Source organism: Oncorhynchus clarkii, chromosome 18 (genome assembly GCF_045791955.1).
Source record: "Oncorhynchus clarkii lewisi isolate Uvic-CL-2024 chromosome 18, UVic_Ocla_1.0, whole genome shotgun sequence".
Taxonomy (NCBI): Eukaryota; Metazoa; Chordata; class Actinopteri; order Salmoniformes; family Salmonidae; genus Oncorhynchus; species Oncorhynchus clarkii.
In genome coordinates, this window is record NC_092164.1 from 4,680,737 (window position 1) to 4,697,083 (window position 16,347).

The window sequence follows — 16,347 nt, forward strand, 5'->3', positions numbered from 1 at the left end:
GAAGTGGAGAGGATTGACTCGTTAGCATCACAGTCAATGAATTCCTATGGGCTCTTGCGTTAGCCTGCTAAGCTAACCAAGTCTCCATCTGCACTGCAGGAAGTGGAGAGGATTGACTCGTTAGCATCGGAGTCAATGGATTCCTATGGGCTCTTACATCCTGTCCATGGAATACATCTTTCTCAGTGCACCACTGATCATAGAATATAATGTGTCAGTACAGATGTATCACCCTCTAGTATAACCCATGAGTGCCCAGACTAGCTGCAGGAAGCTAGAGTGGACACCATGAAAACTCAGCTTTAGCAGGCCAGTCTCACTCCTAGTTAAATATTCAATCGTTTACTATTAATATCAAACAAATTAGGTAAGTATGTCATTTTTCTATTACACCTATTAGCATCAGAATCAATAGATTCCCATGGGGAATTGTGTTAGCCTGATTAGATCATCAGGGAATGCTGAAAACAACTCAATTATGCCAAACATCTTGTTTCAGGGGTGATAGACAAAAGTTGAGGTAGATTAAAGACAACCAGTTAAACGTAACTAAATGTCATCAAAAAATGTAATCTACGTAATTCCCCAAATATATTATTTCATGAGAGGGCCATAAACAATAACTAGTAATGTTGCATACTCAAAGGCTAAAATCTCACCTTTCTGATAAAAATAGTTACACATTTCTGAGGTGTCGTCACTTTGGAGGACACAAGTACACATGACAAATATGATAAAAATATGAAATATATTATATGATGTATTTCCTGTTCAACAAAACTGTATGAATAATTTTATTTAACCAGGCAAGTCAGTTAAGAACAAATTCTTATTTTCAATGACGGTCTAGGAACAGTGGGCCTGTTCAGGGGCAGAACGACAGATTACCGCGGACCTGCACCTTGTCAGCTCGGGGGTTTGAACTTGCAACCTTCCTGTTCCTAGTCCAACTCTCTAACCACTAGGCTACCCTGCCGCCCCAAATAAGGCTTGAAATGACTTATATGCTTTCTAAACATAGCATAATCAAATGATAAAACCACTAACTATAATATTTCACCTATGGCTGACTCTCTCTACCGCACCTGCTGTCTCTTACTCTGAATGTTCGGCTATTTAAAGCCAACTGACATTTACTCCTGAGGTGCTGACCTGTTGCACCCTCTACAGCCACTGTGACCTTGACCCTGCTGGTCATCTAGGAACGTTTGAACATCTTGGCCGTGTTCTGTTATAATCTCCACCCGGCACAGCCAGAAGAGGACTGGCCACCCCACATAGCCTGTTTCCTCTCTAGGTTTCTTCCTAGGTTCCTCTCTAGGTTTATAATCTCCACCCAGCACAGCCAGAAGAGGACTGGCCACCCCTCAGAGCCTGGTTCCTCTCTAGGTTTATAATCTCCACCCGGCACAGCCAGAAGAGGACTAGCCACCCCTCAGAGCCTTCTTCCTAGGTTCCTGCCGTTCTAGGGAGTTTTTCCTAGCTACTTGTGCTTCTACATCTGCATTGCTTGCTGTTTGGGGTTAAAGCCGCAGCTGTCTAAGGCACTGCATATCAGTGTTAGAGGCGTCACTACAGACACCCTGGTTCGATTCCAGGCTGTATCACAACCGGCCGTGATTGGGAGTCCCATAGGGCGGTGCACAATGGGCCCAGCGGGGGGCCTGGTTAGGGTTTGGCCGGCTTAGGCCGTCGTTGTAAATAAGAATTAGTTCTTAACGGACTAGTTAAATAAAATTTAAATAAAGAAAACATTTAAATGTAATCCCCTTTGGTCTCTATCACTAGCTGCCCTTCAGGAATAGACTGGCTTCTGAAAAGGTCTTGTCTAATAGGCCTCATCAAGTCACTGAATACTGTACATCGGTCAAAGTTAAAGCATGGACTGGTTCTTACTTGTTGTAGAGCACGAGGTCAGGACGCCAGATGTCTGTAGAAGGGATTCTGATCTTCTTAATTCCACTATAATCATCAGGGTTCCACTTCAGATTCACGTCCTCCCATATCTGAGTACAACACAACCTCCCATATCTGAGTACAACACAACCTCCCATATCTGAGTACAACACAACCTCCCATATCTGAGTACAACACAACCTCCCATATCTAAATACAACACAACCTCCCATATCTGAGTACAACACAACCTCCCATATCTAAATACAACACAACCTCCCATATCTGAATACAACACAACCTCCCATATCTGAATACAACACAACCTCCCATATCTGAGTACAACACAACCTCCCATATCTAAATACAACACAACCTCCCATATCTAAATACAACACAACCTCCCATATCAGAATACAACACAACCTCCCATATCTAAATACAACACAACCTCCCATATCTAAATACAACACAACCTCCCATATCTAAATACAACACAACCTCCCATATCTAAATACAACACAACCTCCCATATCTAAATACAACACAACCACAAAAACGACATTGAGAAGAACGACACACGCAGGTCAGTGAGAAACCATACCTGTTTCAGACGCACATTACTGGTCACAATTTGATTGACTTCATCCTGACAAAGACAAGGGAAGAGACTTTGTATAAGAAGAAGAAGAAGAAGAAGAAGAGAAGGAGAAGAAGAAGGAGAAGAAGAAGAAGAAGAAGAAGAAGGAGAAGGAGAAGAAGAAGGAGAAGAAGAAGAAGAAGAAGAAGAAGGAGAAGAAGAAGAAGAAGAAGAAGAAGGAGAAGAAGAAGAAGAAGGAGGAGAAGAAGAAGAAGAAGAAGAAGAAGAAGAAGAAGGAGAAGAAGAAGAAGAAGAAGAAGGAGAAGAAGAAGGAGAAGAAGAAGAAGAAGAAGAAGAAGAAGAAGAAGGAGAAGAAAAAGAAGAAGAAGAAGAAGAAGAAGGAGAAGAAGAAGAAGAAGAAGAAGAAGAAGAAGAATGAGAAGAAGAAGAAGAAGAAGGAACCATGTCCAGTCCTATAAGCAGTCCCGTATTCCTCACCACACTAATGAGCTGGATGAGCTGCAAGCCTACGGTCACCACCACCGGATCTCTGAAGTGATTGACAGGGCGGACCACCTTGTTATAGCCGGTGAACAGGGTTTTAACCAGACGTGTCTCATCTTCTGAACACCTGGCTGAACCTGCAGGGAACACACACACACACACACACACACACAGAAGATGAATAGTCAAGGCTATATCTAATATAGACACACGCACACACTCAAATATATATTTGATATCTGAGAAAGCACATGGGGAACTCATGAGAACCCAGGTATAGAAGCGTTATCTCTTCCTTTCATTATCTTAAGTGAATGACCATACTTTATAAGTTCTCTAAAGTAAGTGGGCATACTTTAAGCCTACTTGTTGTAGTGTCGGCTTAGCGCTGATGGGGCTAAAGCAACAATGCAGACAGCAGCTGAGTCAACGTGGACCAGCAGGAATTCATGACACATACACCAAGCATTTATCAGGCTGGGAAAGATGATCCACCAGGACTATTCCTATTTTTAGAGACCATGCTGTTAGTTAAGAGTTGTCCTGGATTATCACAACGTTTATAGACTAGGAAGTTGATATTATCACACATTATATACCTCATTATCCCACATTATATACCTCATTATCACACATTATATACCTCATTATCCCACATTATATACCTCATTATCGCACATCATATACCCCATTATCCCACATTATATACCTCATTATCCCACATTGTATACCTCATTATCCCACATTATAAACCTCATTATCCCACATTATATACCTCATTATCCCACATTATATCAGTATCACACATCATATACCTCAGTATCACACATTATATACCTCATTATCCCACATCATATACCTCATTATCCCACATCATATACCTCATTATCCCACATTATATACCTCAGTATCACACATTATATACCTCATTATCACTAACTGGCTACATCCTCTTCTACCATTGAAAATGATCCTATAGAGATCCGTGCCATACCATATATATCTACACAATTGTATACATTTAAGTAACTTCGTAACTCCCTTCAAAACCTGCTCTGCATTCTGGTTGCAAAAAAAAGTAGACACGCTGAGATTGACACACATCTCTGGATGGAAGGAGGGACATTGCACTTGTACCTGTCAATCATGTCCTCTCTGGTTTAACGTAAGACCGACTCAAAACTGACTCTGCAACGTTGATACGTTTATCCAGTTTGGGTTGAATAACAAGGGATTCATTTCAAAAGTGTTTCTGATCAATAAAAACGACAATCAAACACACATCGGCAAAACTGGTATAAGTCAAAAGGTGTAGGTAAAGCATGCCAAAACGGTACAACTTACCTGCTAAAACAACCAGAATCCCAACAAGAAGAGGGTGTACCTTCAAATAAAACATCGGTTAAATAATGTGACGGTTTATATTTTCTATGACTGTTTATATCTTTATAACCTGGGTTGTGTTGTCAACCAAACGGCAGTTGGAGTCCTCTAACCTGCTCGGTTCTCTTCCCTGTTCTATTCTGCTCTTCTCTTCTCTAGTCTGTTCTACTCTGTTCTGCTCTACTCTGGGCCTCAGAGTAATCTTGTAACAGACTAGATCCTATCCCAACATGGTCTCTCTCTGCTTATCTGTGCTCTACTCTGCTCGGCTGTGGTCTCTGGGGCAGTAGGACTGAGCTATTGTTAAACCCCCAGTAGCAGCCAGACAGCATGTGGTACTGGGGGACAGCTGGGAGCGCTCACTGGGAGTATGAGAGGTACTTTCACACGTGCTGCTTCTCCTGTATAGTCAGGATGTCATGGTCTACTCTGTCGGGAACTCACCAGAACCACAAATATCCCACTGGGCACAGACACCAGTTCAACGTCTAGTTTTGGTTTACATTTGGTTGAGTTGTCAACTAACGTGATTTCAACGTGAATTCAACAAAAAAATGTCACACTGTCATCGAATTTAGGTTCAAACTTGGGTGAAAAAAACCCACAAAATTCCCTTACATTGATGACTTTTCGCAAATCCAGTTTTTCACATTGAATTGTTGTTGTGGAAATGACATGGCAACAACATGGCAACAACGTCGATTCAACCAGTTTTTACCTTGTGAACAGCAATGACTTCACAGACACTATGGAAATGATGACTCATTCAATTTAATTCTCTTTTCCAAATTTGTTTGAACCTTTGACCTTCCCCAGAGTGTTTCTTGACCTGCCTATGTTGTTCTTCTCAAAGTAGTTGAGTTTTTCTTCTTCAAAAGTACACACATGGTTATGGGTTTAACAAAAGAAGACACCTGTATCATGTCAGATATAGTGTTGAAATGTATTACTTTTTGAGTTTTCATCCCAACATTACACTTCATATACATCACAGAAGACTGAAATATAACACAACCGTTTGACATAGAAAAACAGATTTTCTGTGCCTCCCACCCCACAAAGAGGTTTATTAATTATAAAATTATGAAAAATCTTAATAACATTCCACCCATGAGGCCACTAGAGGGCGATTTGGTCATTTTCCTGCAGGAAAGGCTACTGCCGGTGATTCTTTTAAAATTATATTTAAAAGAAAGAAAACTATGCAAAGTTGTAAATTAATTTGTATCGTATCAACTCCTCTTTTTTCCTGTTCGGATAAATGAAATCAATATTAAGAAATGTTTTAGGATAAATCCCCTAGTGGTGCTTTGTGTGTCAGCTGCTACCATTCAACATGGCTAAGTCAAGTAAAAACCCATTAAATTATTTTCACAATCAAAAGTTTTACAATACAACGTATAAAACAATCAAATCATTGTAAACAACACACCGGTATTTCTCTAATTCAGGGGATCCTAAACGTTTTCACTCAGGCCCCCACTTCCAGCATCGGGGAACGCCCCAAAATCTCTTAGTCGGACACAATAAATATTCCCGTGTCTATAGCAGGAGAACAGGATGAGGTAGATCAGACGCCATCGGCTGTCGGAAAAAGTCCTCTGAATGGAGCAGTAACAAAGGACACGTTCCAGGTCGTCTCAAATGCAGTTCACACGATCTCACAACGCCTGGTTAAGTGTTAAACAACAGTAATACAATATATAGTTTAAACACTATAAACACACACACACATCCACAACTGCATTACTGACAACCTGGAACGCTCTCTCTCTCTCTGCTCTCTCTCTCTCTCTCTCTCTCTCTCTCTCTCTCTCTCTCTCTCTCTCTCTCTCTCTCTCTCTCTCTCTCTCTAAACACTGTAAACACAGACACATCCATGTGACCGCGCAGCTCCAGGTAAATTCCCCACGATCTCCCAGGTGTCCTGTTCGGGGTCGTACCTCTCCACACTCTGCAGGTAGGTGCCCTTGGAGTAGGAGTAGCCCCCGGTGACATACAGGGACCCGTTCATGGCCACGGCGCCACACTCCATCCTCCTCTCCTTGGTCCTGGCCAGCTGGCTCCACTCATCTCTGTCCGGTTCGTAACAGTCTGTGATGGTGGTCTGGCCACCCACCAGGTACAGCTTGGGGTGCAGTGACACCAGGCACAGGCCGTACTCTAAGAGACGGTCAAGACAGAGGTCAAATAAATTATCTTTGCTCAAATACAGGAAGGATGACTACTACTTATGTGCATCACTTTAGATGGTGTGTACATCCTATGATTTCACTTTTGCTTCAAGAGAGTAGACATCTCTGCATTAATATTTTTGTAAAGTTTGAATGCTGCACTACAACATAACTACAGCAGGGCAAAAAAGTATTTAGTCAGCCACCAATTGTGCAAGTTCTCCCACTTAAAAAGATGAGAGGCCTGTAATTTTCATCATAGGTACACTTCAACTATGACAGACAAAATGAGGGAAAAAAATCCAGAAAATCACATTGTAGGATTTTTAATGAATTTATTTGCAAATTATGGTGGAAAATAAGTATTTGGTCAATAACAAATGTTTATCTCAATACTTTGTTATATACACTTTGTTGGCAATGACAGAGGTCAAACGTTTTCTGTAAGTCTTCACAAGGTTTTCACACACTGTAGCTGGTATTTTGGCCCATTCCTCCATGCAGATCTCCTCTAGAGCAGTGATGTTTTGGGGCTGTTGCTGGGCAACACAGACTTTCAACTCCCTCCAAAGATTTTCTATGGGGTTGAGATCTGGAGACTGGCTAGGCCACTCCAGGACCTTTAAATGCTTCTTACGAAGCCACTCTTTCGTTGCCCGGGCGGTGTGTTTGGGATCATTGTCATGCTGAAAGACCCAGCCACGTTTCATCTTCAATGCCCTTGCTGATGGAAGGAGGTTTTCACTCAAAATCTCACGATACATGGCCCCATTCATTCTTTCCTTTACACGGATCAGTCGTCCTGGTCCCTTTGCAGAAAAACAGCCCCAAAGCATGATGTTTCCACCCCCATGCTTCACAGTAGGTAAGGTGTTCTTTGGATGCAACTCAGCATTCTTTGTCCTCCAAACACGACGAGTTGAGTTTTTACCAAAAACTTATATTTTGGTTTCATCTGACCATATGACATTCTCCCAATCTTCTTTTGGATCATCCAAATGCTCTCTAGCAAACTTCAGACGGGCCTGGACATGTCCTGGCTTAAGCAGGGGACACGTCTGGCACTGCAGGATTTGAGTCCCTGGCGGCGTAGTGTGTTACTGATGGTAGGCTTTGTTACTTTGGTCCCAGCTCTCTGCAGGTCATTCACTAGGTCCCCCCGTGTGGTTCTGGGATTTTTGCTCACCGTTCTTGTGATCATTTTGACCCCACGGGAGATTAGCCCCAGATCAGGGAGATTATCAGTGGTCTTGTATGTCTTCCATTTCCTAATAATTGCTCCCACAGTTGATTTCTTCAAACCAAGCTGCTTACCTTTTGCAGATTCAGTCTTCCCAGCCTGGTGCAGGTCTACAATTTTGTTTCTGGTGTCCTTTGACAGCTCTTTGGTCTTGGCCATAGTGGAGGTTGGAGTGTGACTGTTTGAGGTTGTGGACAGGTGTATTTTATACTGATAACAAGTTCAAACAGGTGCCATTAATACAGGTAACGAGTGGAGGACAGAGGAGCCTCTTAAAGAAGAAGTTACAGGTCTGTGAGAGCCAGAAATCTTGCTTGTTTGTAGGTGACCAAATACTTATTTTCCACCATAATTTGCAAATAAATTCATTAAAAATCCTACAATGTGATTTTCTGGATTTTTTTCTCATTTTGTCTGTCATAGTTGAAGTGTACCTATGATGAAAATTACAGGCCTCTCTCATCTTTTTAAGTGGGAGAACTTGCACAATTGGTGGCTGACTAAATACTTTTTTGCCCCACTGTATGTGTTTTTCATAATTCCTTCAAGCCAGGGGGTAAGTTAGTTATTAACAGAGTTCCTCATGTGGTTGAGCCGCACCAGAATTTTAGAATTTTAATGCACTGTCCCATTTCCTCTCTGTAGCTCTATAGAACCAGGGCTGATATAACAGAGTTTATCTCTCTGTAGCTCTATAGAACCAGGGCTGATATAACAGAGTTTATCTCTCTGTAGCCCTATAGAACCAGGGCTGATATAACAGAGTATATCTCTCTGTAGCTCTATAGAAACAGGGCTGACATAACAGAGTTTATCTCTCTGTAGCTCTATAGAACCAGGGCTGATATAACAGAGTTTATCTCTCTGTAGCTCTATAGAACCAGGGCTGATATAACAGAGTTTATCTCTCTGTAGCTCTATAGAACCAGGGCTGATATAACAGAGTTTATCTCTCTGTAGCTCTATAGAACCAGGGCTGATATAACAGAGTTTATCTCTCTGTAGCTCTATAGAACCAGGGCTGATATAACATTGTTTATCTCTCTGTAGCTCTATAGAACCAGGGCTGATATAACAGAGTTTATCTCTCTGTAGCTCTATAGAACCAGGGCTGATATAACAGAGTTTATCTCTCTGTAGCTCTATAGAACCAGGGCTGATATAACATTGTTTATCTCTCTGTAGCTCTATAGAACCAGGGCTGATATAACATTGTTTATCTCTCTGTAGCTCTATAGAACCAGGGGTGATATAACATTGTTTATCTCTCTGTAGCTCTATAGAACCAGGGCTGATATAACAGAGTTTATCTCTCTGTAGCTCTATAGAACCAGGGCTGATATAACAGAGTTGTGTTGTGGTACCTGGATGAGGACAGGTCGTTGTTATGCTCCATTCATTGACGTCTGCCCTGTAGGTCTGAATCTTATCATAGGTGCAGCTTCCCTTGTAACCATAGTGACCACCTGCCACATATATTGTGTCTCTCAGAACACAGGCCGTAGCGTTTCCCACGCCTGTGACAAGGGAAGGAAGGAAGGCAGAAGGAAGGAAGGAAGGAAGGAAGGCAGGAAGGAAGGAAGGAAGGAAGGAAGGAAGGAAGGAAGGAAGGAAGGAAGGAAGGAAGGAAGGAAGGAAAAGGAAGGAAGGAAGGAAGGAAGGAAGGAAGGAAGGAAGGAAGGAAGGAAGGAAGGAAGGAAGGAAGGAAGGAAGGAAGGAAGGAAGGAAGGAAGGAAGGAAAGAAGGAAGGAAGGAAGGAAGGAAGGAAGGAAGGAAGGAAGGAAGGAAGGAAGGAAGGAAGGAAGGAAGGAAGGAAGGAAGGAAGGAAGGAAGGAAGGAAGGAAGGAAGGAAGGAAGGAAGAAAGGAAGGAAGGAAGGAAGGATTGTCACTAAAAGGCTTCCAACCTTAAAACTATCATGAAACTCCAGCAGTAAATAAATACATTTACTATAAAACAAAACTTACAACAAAAAATCAACTGTCAAGTTACACAACTGTGTCATATTCCAGACCTTCATAGGCCAACCTACCTTGTACCATATTAGCTACGGGAATCCACTTCCTTTTCAGGGGGTCATAGAATTCCGTTTCCCCCATGGGCGCCCCTCCTCTGTACCCTCCTATGACGTAGACACACCCATGCAGACCCACAGAACAGTGGTAGTACCTCGCTGTCAGCATGGGCTGCCCCTGTGTCCATTTATCAGTATCACTGCTGTAAACCCACACTGTATCTAGAGCCTCTGTAGTGTCTGTCCTGTAGCCGCCGCTAATGTAGATGTTGGAGCCCAGCAGGGTAACTCCATAACTCTCCCTGGTGTGGTCTGGCATATCCTCCCTCTGCTGCCACTGGTCCGTGACCGGGTCCCAGGTCTGGACCTCAGACAGAGGGTGCCAGTGGTACCCTCCTATCACAAACATCCTGGAGGTCAGTCTCCTGCCCCTTCTGCAGTGTTCTGAAGGGCTTTTATTGATATTAAAAGCAGTCTTCAGAGCTTGGACAAATAGAGAGTGGATGTCTTCAGTGTCAGTCTCCAGACACTCTCTATGAAGCTCCAAGGCAGTCCTGAGGTACTCTTCCTTCAGGTCTAAGTGGGCGGAGTGAAGAAGCTCCTGGAAGTGTCCCCTGCGGGCAAGAGTATCGTGGGCCAGCCACCTCACCACCCCCTCCACCAGCACCGCCTCATTCAACACCTCCGCCAGGTTCTCCTCCTGCAGGAGGCTCCTCACCTTCTCCACCCCCAGCTCCTGGAACTCCTCCTCTCTCACCACCTGAGAAAATGACACTCTCAAATCACTAAAGACATTTAATAAACCCATCTATTGATTTAGTAGAATACATATCTGCTGAGTGCTTAGATATACATTGAATGACATCATATTTGTTGTTTGTTTCTGTGTATGTACCACGATATAGGAATAAGCCTGAACCTAAACCTTGAACCATTACCTCGTGGAAGTGGCAGAGCAGCACCCTGCGTGCCTCCTTCTCCAGGGACAGACACACATGGAGCTGGGCGAAACGGAGCATGCCCAGACAGTTGTCGACGTCGAGGAGACGAACCAGGAAGTTCTCACAGGCCGTTTTCACGGCTCCGAACTGCAGCAGGTCTGCAGCCTCCAGCAGAGACTCTACATTCCACTGGGTAATGGAGGCCTGGGAGGGAGACAGTTTAGAGTTGCGTCCCAAATAGCACCCTATTGTGCACTACTGTTGACCAGCTCCCTTAGGGTCCATATTGCACTTTCTGGGAATAGGGTGCCATTTGGGATGCAGGAAATAACCTACACTATATATCCAAAAGTATGTGAACACCCCTTCAAATTAGTGGATTTGGCTATTTGAGCCACACCCATTGCTGACGGGTGTACAAAATCGAGCACACAGCCATGCAATCTCCATAGACAAACATTGGCAATAGAATGGTCTTACTGAAGAGTTCAGTGCCTTTCAACGTGGCACCGTCATAGGATGCCACCTTTCCAACAAGTCAGTTTGTCAAATTTCTGCCCCGGTCAACTGTAAGTGCTGTTATTGTGAATTGTAAACGTCTAGGAGCAACAACGGCTCAGCCGCGAAGTGGTAGGCAGCACAAGCTCATAGAACGGGACCACCGAGTGCTGAAGCACGTACAAATAATCTGTCCTCAGTTGTAACACTACCGAGTTCCAAACTGCCTCTGGAAGCAACGTCAGCACAAGAACTGTTCGTCAGGAGTTCATGAAATGGGTTTCTATGGCCGAACAGCCGCAAACAAGCCTAAGATCACCATGCGCAATGCCAAGCATCAGCTGGAGTGGAGTAAAGCTCGCCACCATTGGACTCTGGATCATTGCAAACGCGTTTTCTGGAGTGATGAATCACACTTCACCACCTGGCAGTCCAATGGACGAATCTGGGTTCGGCGGATGCCAAGAGAACGCCAACTGCCCCAATGCACAGTGTCAACTGTTTTGGTGGAGCAGGAATAATGTCTGGGGCTGTTTTTCATGGTTTGGGACCTTAGTTCCAGTGACGGGAAATCTTAACGCTACAGCACGCAATGACATTCTAGATGATTCTGTGCTTCCAAGTTTTTTGGCAACAGTTTTGGGGAAGGCCCTTTCCTGTTTCAGAATGACAATGCCCCTGTGCACAAAGCGAGGTCCATACAGAAACGGTTTGTTGAGATCAGGTGTGGAAGAACTTGACTGGCCTGCACACAGCCCTGACCTCAACCCCATCGAACACCTTTGGGATGAATTGGAACGCCGACTGCGAGTCAGGCCTTATCGCCCAACATCCGTGCCCGACCTCACTAATGATCTGAATGGAAGCAAGTCCCCGCAGTAATGTTCCAACATCTAGTGGAAATCCTTCCCAGAAGAGTGGAGGCTGTTATAGCAGCAAAGGGGGGACCAACTCCATATTAATGCCCATGATTTTGGAATGAGATGTTGGACGAGCATGTGTCCACATACTTTTGATCATGTAGGGTATTATGTAGCCCTTTCCTGCAGTCAATGACCAGAAGTGTCCTCTTTGGCCTCATGGGTGGAATGTTATTCATGTTTCATCATTGATAAGGATGTTTTTATTTAACAGATGAAAATCTTGTGTTTCTGTGTCAAACAGTTTTGTTAAATTTCAGTCTTCTGTGATGTTAATAAAGTGTAATATTGGGATGAAAACTCAAAATGGAAGACATTTCAACTTTATATCTGACATGATACAGGTGTCTTCTTTTGTTAAACCCATAACCATGTGTGTGAGGTGGATACTTTTGTTACAAAGTAGATTTGTTTAAGACGACCAAGAAAGAGTCTGTGTGCCCCTGATTTAGCCCACTGCAGTGAAAAGTTACATGGGACCATCTCAATATTAAAACAATAGACACAACATGCGAAAAAGTAAAAACACCATTTTAATGATAACTAAATGACTTTTGAGACGCCATAGACGATTTTGCCTTTTGGTAGGCCGTCATTGCAAATAAGAATTTGTTCTTAACTGACTTGCCTAGTTATATAAAGGTTAAAAAACATACAATTTTTTAATATTAGGCTACTACATTCATATAATGGACAGTCACTCATAAATGGTCTCAGAGGTGTAGCCTACCTTGGAGGTGTACACATAGTTCACCAGAGTCGTCAGCACCTCCACATCTACCCCAGCTAGTCTGATGACACTGTGGGACCTCTCTCTCATATCGGCTGTGAACATGGCTCTGAAGTAGGAACTACGGGAGCATAGAGCCACTTTATGGCAGTGGAAGAGCTCCCCTGTAGAGCACTGTAGAGCTATGTCAGTGAACAAGCCTTCTGTGTAGTATTCTCCGAGGGCTTCTAGAACCTCCGTGGGATGGGTTGGGTCACAGAAATCATAGGTGTAGAAGGATTCCGGCGACTCCTGTCCCTTAGATGACCTCGTGTTCCTGAAACACGAGACATTAAATATCTTAATGTACCCTTTAAAAATGTATGCCATTGCCTTGGCACATCCATGCATTATACATTAGTAATACAGAACAGCTGACGTTGGACTTCCCTGTCCCTTTACACATCTGGTTATACTGACGTTATTAAGACAAGCTATGGTCTGTAGGGTGGAAACCGCAATGGGAATTAGTTTCAACATGACATTTAAATGAATGAAGCTTGATAGAATCAAATTGGGTTTATTGCTAAAACAGAAAACATTGCATAATGAACATTTTGCAATACTGTAAGCAGCAACACCTTGCAAAAAACGATGAACTGAGCAGACAGTAAACATACATGGATTTGCAACGGATCCAGAGAGTATTTGATCATGTAATCTATTAGTCGTCTTATTTAAAACACAATGTAATGCATCCACATAGGACCTACATACACTTGACCGAATACTATTCAATCTAAATAGTCCCGAGTGAAGATCATTAACACAGCTCACTGAACAATAGCCACACATCTACCTGCTCGACATGGTTTATTTTCCTGTTGTTAAAGCATCCTGTGTTTGGAGCGAGTCAAACGGCATCACACGCCATCTGTTGTAAATTCTTATTTATTACCAATTCCCTTGTAAACCAAACAATCTAATAAACGCCGGACATTCCGCTATTTAGTTTCGTTATCTATTTAGGCTGACGCGGCAGGCGCTCAGCTGATGTGACAGAGCATCTCAGCCGCAGACAGCAGCGCCTCTGATAATCTTACCAGCAGCAAATAACAGCGTTCGACCAATCACATTCACCGCGCCTCGTCCTACTATCAGCGTATTGACACAAAGGGACAGACAGAGGGTTATCTTGGGAGGCAGGGAGACGGGGTCACGGTCCACGAAACCGCACTGCTGAAGCAGTAATCGGCAATTTATATAATAACACTCACAATAGAGCCTAGTAGAGACAACAAATAATTGCACTGTTAATACACAGGACTGGTAATACATTTTGCACATAGATAGTGTCCTAGTAAAAAGTGATGCCAATGTATTTTATTGACTGTACATCCTAGAATATATATTTAATTATAAACAGTTATAACATGTAATTTACAGGTGTGATTTGTTTTTTCCTTTTATGTTTATTGGGTTCTGTATCTCTCTACATTTGCTAAAGACAAAAATAAGCACAAAGATGTACATTAATTTGCATCTGAACCTGAGAGAGTGATGTGATATAGTCCCGCTGATTTAAAATATGATCTTCAAAAACTTTTCCAAAACAGGACAAAGACACAATCACAATCCTTCCCTCTCAAGCATTTGGTATACTTTTTAATCGTTGCAAGTACACTTCATTCAGTATGAGAAAGAGCTGTACCCTACAGGGGAACTTCTGAGCTGTACCCTACAGGGGAACTTCTGAGCTGTACCCTACAGGGGAACTTCTGAGCTGTACCCTACAGGGGAACACATGCTTTCAGTTCCATCAGGATCTCTATTCCACTTGTCCATTCTACCACTCTGGGTTTGGATGAACCCTCTCCTTGTTGTGCACTCTGTCTAGAGAGCAGCCTCTCCAAGGTGTAACCCTTTCTAGGGAACACCACATCTCCTGCCCTTAGACTGTTGGAAGGGCAAAGGTCGTTCCCTCCGTCCCCTACATAGAAAGTTCTCTGATACTCTACCCCTCCCTTCAACTGCCCTGCTAGGAAATCAGCCAGCACTTTCCTCTTACACAGGTTGACAGGGCACTGGCTACACTGGTGAGAATGGTAACATTCTATCTCCATGTAGCCACGCTTGTCAAACGCAGCCGGATTGGTGAAGACTTGGTCGACCGCGTCTTGAACCCCAGCCACCTGCAGTATCCAGTCGATGAACACTGTGTTTGAATCTGAGATAATGATGCAGTCAATGTCGTTCTTGTTACTCACAATGAACGTCAACAGTTCAATCATTCCATCTGTAAACGGTATTGTCTCCATCACACTTCGGATTGTATCGGGGCTGATGTCCTGGTCTCCTATATAGGACATGACTCTGCCCATGTACTCTGTCCAGCGTCCCTTCTGGCAGGAGTTCTTGACCAGGTCTGGCAGGCATTGGTCCGGGATACACTGAATGACCCAGGTGTCACTGTTGTCATCCACCAAGGTGTGGTCGAAGTCAAACACCAGCAGAGTCTTCATGATGATTCTCCTCTGCTGCAAAACACTGGTGGAATAGGTTTGTTAGAAGAGACACGGACAGGCAGCCAGACACAGAGAGAGAGACAGAGAGAGAGAGAGAGAGAGAGAGAGAGAGGGGGGTGAGAGAAAGAGAGACAGAGAGAGAGGGGTGAGAGATAGAGAGAGGGAGAGAGAAACATTTATTTTTTATGGTATTGTCTGCTTTGCTTAGTATTAGGAATTTAAAATTATTTATACTTTTAATACTTAAGTATATTTTAAACTAAATAGTTGTAGACCTTAACTCAAATATAAATTGTTTCAGACCTTTACTCAATTGGTATTTTACTGGGTGACTTTCACTTTTAATTTAGTAATTTTCTATTAAGCCATCTTTACTTTTACTAAAGTATGACAATTGAGTACTTTTTCCAACACTGAGGAGGGGGCAGGCAGACAGACACTAAACAGAAAGTGAAAAAGGCTAGTGACCAAGCAGTATCTATCTAGCTAGCTATTGAATGACTAAGAGTGTTCTTTGAATTGTCTGCTGACTAGCTAGGAACTGGCTAGCTAACGGTCAATCTATTACACATTACCAAGTACAGTAGCTAGCTCCTTTTACGTCGTTCTAAACAGTAAACCGCTTGTCAAATAGTCTATTTATCAATGTGTGTATTCACTTAGGATCTTACCCCACACTGTTGTTACACCGTTAACACAAATGTAAATTTAGATGCGTGACATCGCCGGTTGGATCTTAAACACACACTTGAGACATGTCGCGTTCTGAACAACTGGGAACTGGGAACCATTGAGACACAGATAGAACAATGAGACAGATGTTCCACCGGATGTGTAAATGTGAAGCATCCGCTTGGCGTTTCCACTCACTACCAAATTTGGGAAAAAACGATGTCAAATCATCAAATGTGGTAGTGAGTGGTAGTGAGAGGAAGCCCAGTGGCCCGCAGTGGGAGAAATAAGA

At 43.1% G+C, this 16,347-nt stretch overlaps 3 protein-coding genes across 3 annotated transcripts in view; all 3 read right to left on the reverse strand.

The window, feature by feature from the left end:
* The window catches only part of LOC139372240 (acetylcholine receptor subunit alpha-like), an 18,674-nt gene extending 13,964 nt beyond the window's left edge, over positions 1-4,710 (reverse strand). Inside the window, exons 1-4 of the mRNA XM_071112002.1 lie at positions 4,325-4,710; positions 2,975-3,117; positions 2,501-2,545; positions 1,897-2,006 (exon numbers count right to left, since the gene is read on the reverse strand). Coding sequence (XP_070968103.1) covers positions 1,897-2,006; positions 2,501-2,545; positions 2,975-3,117; positions 4,325-4,379 — 353 coding nt within the window. The 5' untranslated portion in view covers positions 4,380-4,710. The remainder of the gene's footprint in view (positions 1-1,896; positions 2,007-2,500; positions 2,546-2,974; positions 3,118-4,324) is intronic.
* A 433-nt stretch (positions 4,711-5,143) lies between these two features.
* Positions 5,144-13,728, reverse strand: LOC139373929 (kelch-like protein 23). Its single transcript, XM_071115015.1, has 6 exons — positions 13,718-13,728; positions 12,880-13,195; positions 10,729-10,935; positions 9,809-10,550; positions 9,142-9,294; positions 5,144-6,526 (listed from the first exon to the last, which is right to left on the reverse strand). The coding sequence occupies exons 1-6, from the start codon at positions 13,726-13,728 to the stop codon at positions 6,216-6,218; spliced, it is 1,740 nt and encodes a 579-aa protein (XP_070971116.1). The 3' UTR covers positions 5,144-6,215.
* LOC139372907 (pyridoxal phosphate phosphatase PHOSPHO2-like) lies at positions 13,424-16,149 on the reverse strand. Its single transcript, XM_071112762.1, has 2 exons — positions 16,055-16,149; positions 13,424-15,405 (listed from the first exon to the last, which is right to left on the reverse strand). Exon 2 carries the CDS (start codon positions 15,378-15,380, stop codon positions 14,649-14,651), a length of 732 nt encoding a protein of 243 aa, XP_070968863.1. The 5' UTR covers positions 15,381-15,405; positions 16,055-16,149; the 3' UTR covers positions 13,424-14,648.
* Positions 16,150-16,347: the final 198 nt, after the last annotated feature.

Bases quoted from the DNA above. Each gene is read 5' to 3' on its own strand.
- LOC139372907 (XM_071112762.1), bottom strand. From the start codon at position 15,380: ATGAAGACTCTGCTGGTGTTTGACTTCGACCACACCTTGGTGGATGAC.
- LOC139373929 (XM_071115015.1), bottom strand. The intron at 10,936-12,879 runs GTAGGCTACACC...TCTCCCTCCCAG, and splicing joins ACTATGTGTACACCTCCAAG to GCCTCCATTACCCAGTGGAA. The intron at 6,527-9,141 runs GTACCACAACAC...ACCGTCTCTTAG, and splicing joins AACGACCTGTCCTCATCCAG to AGTACGGCCTGTGCCTGGTG.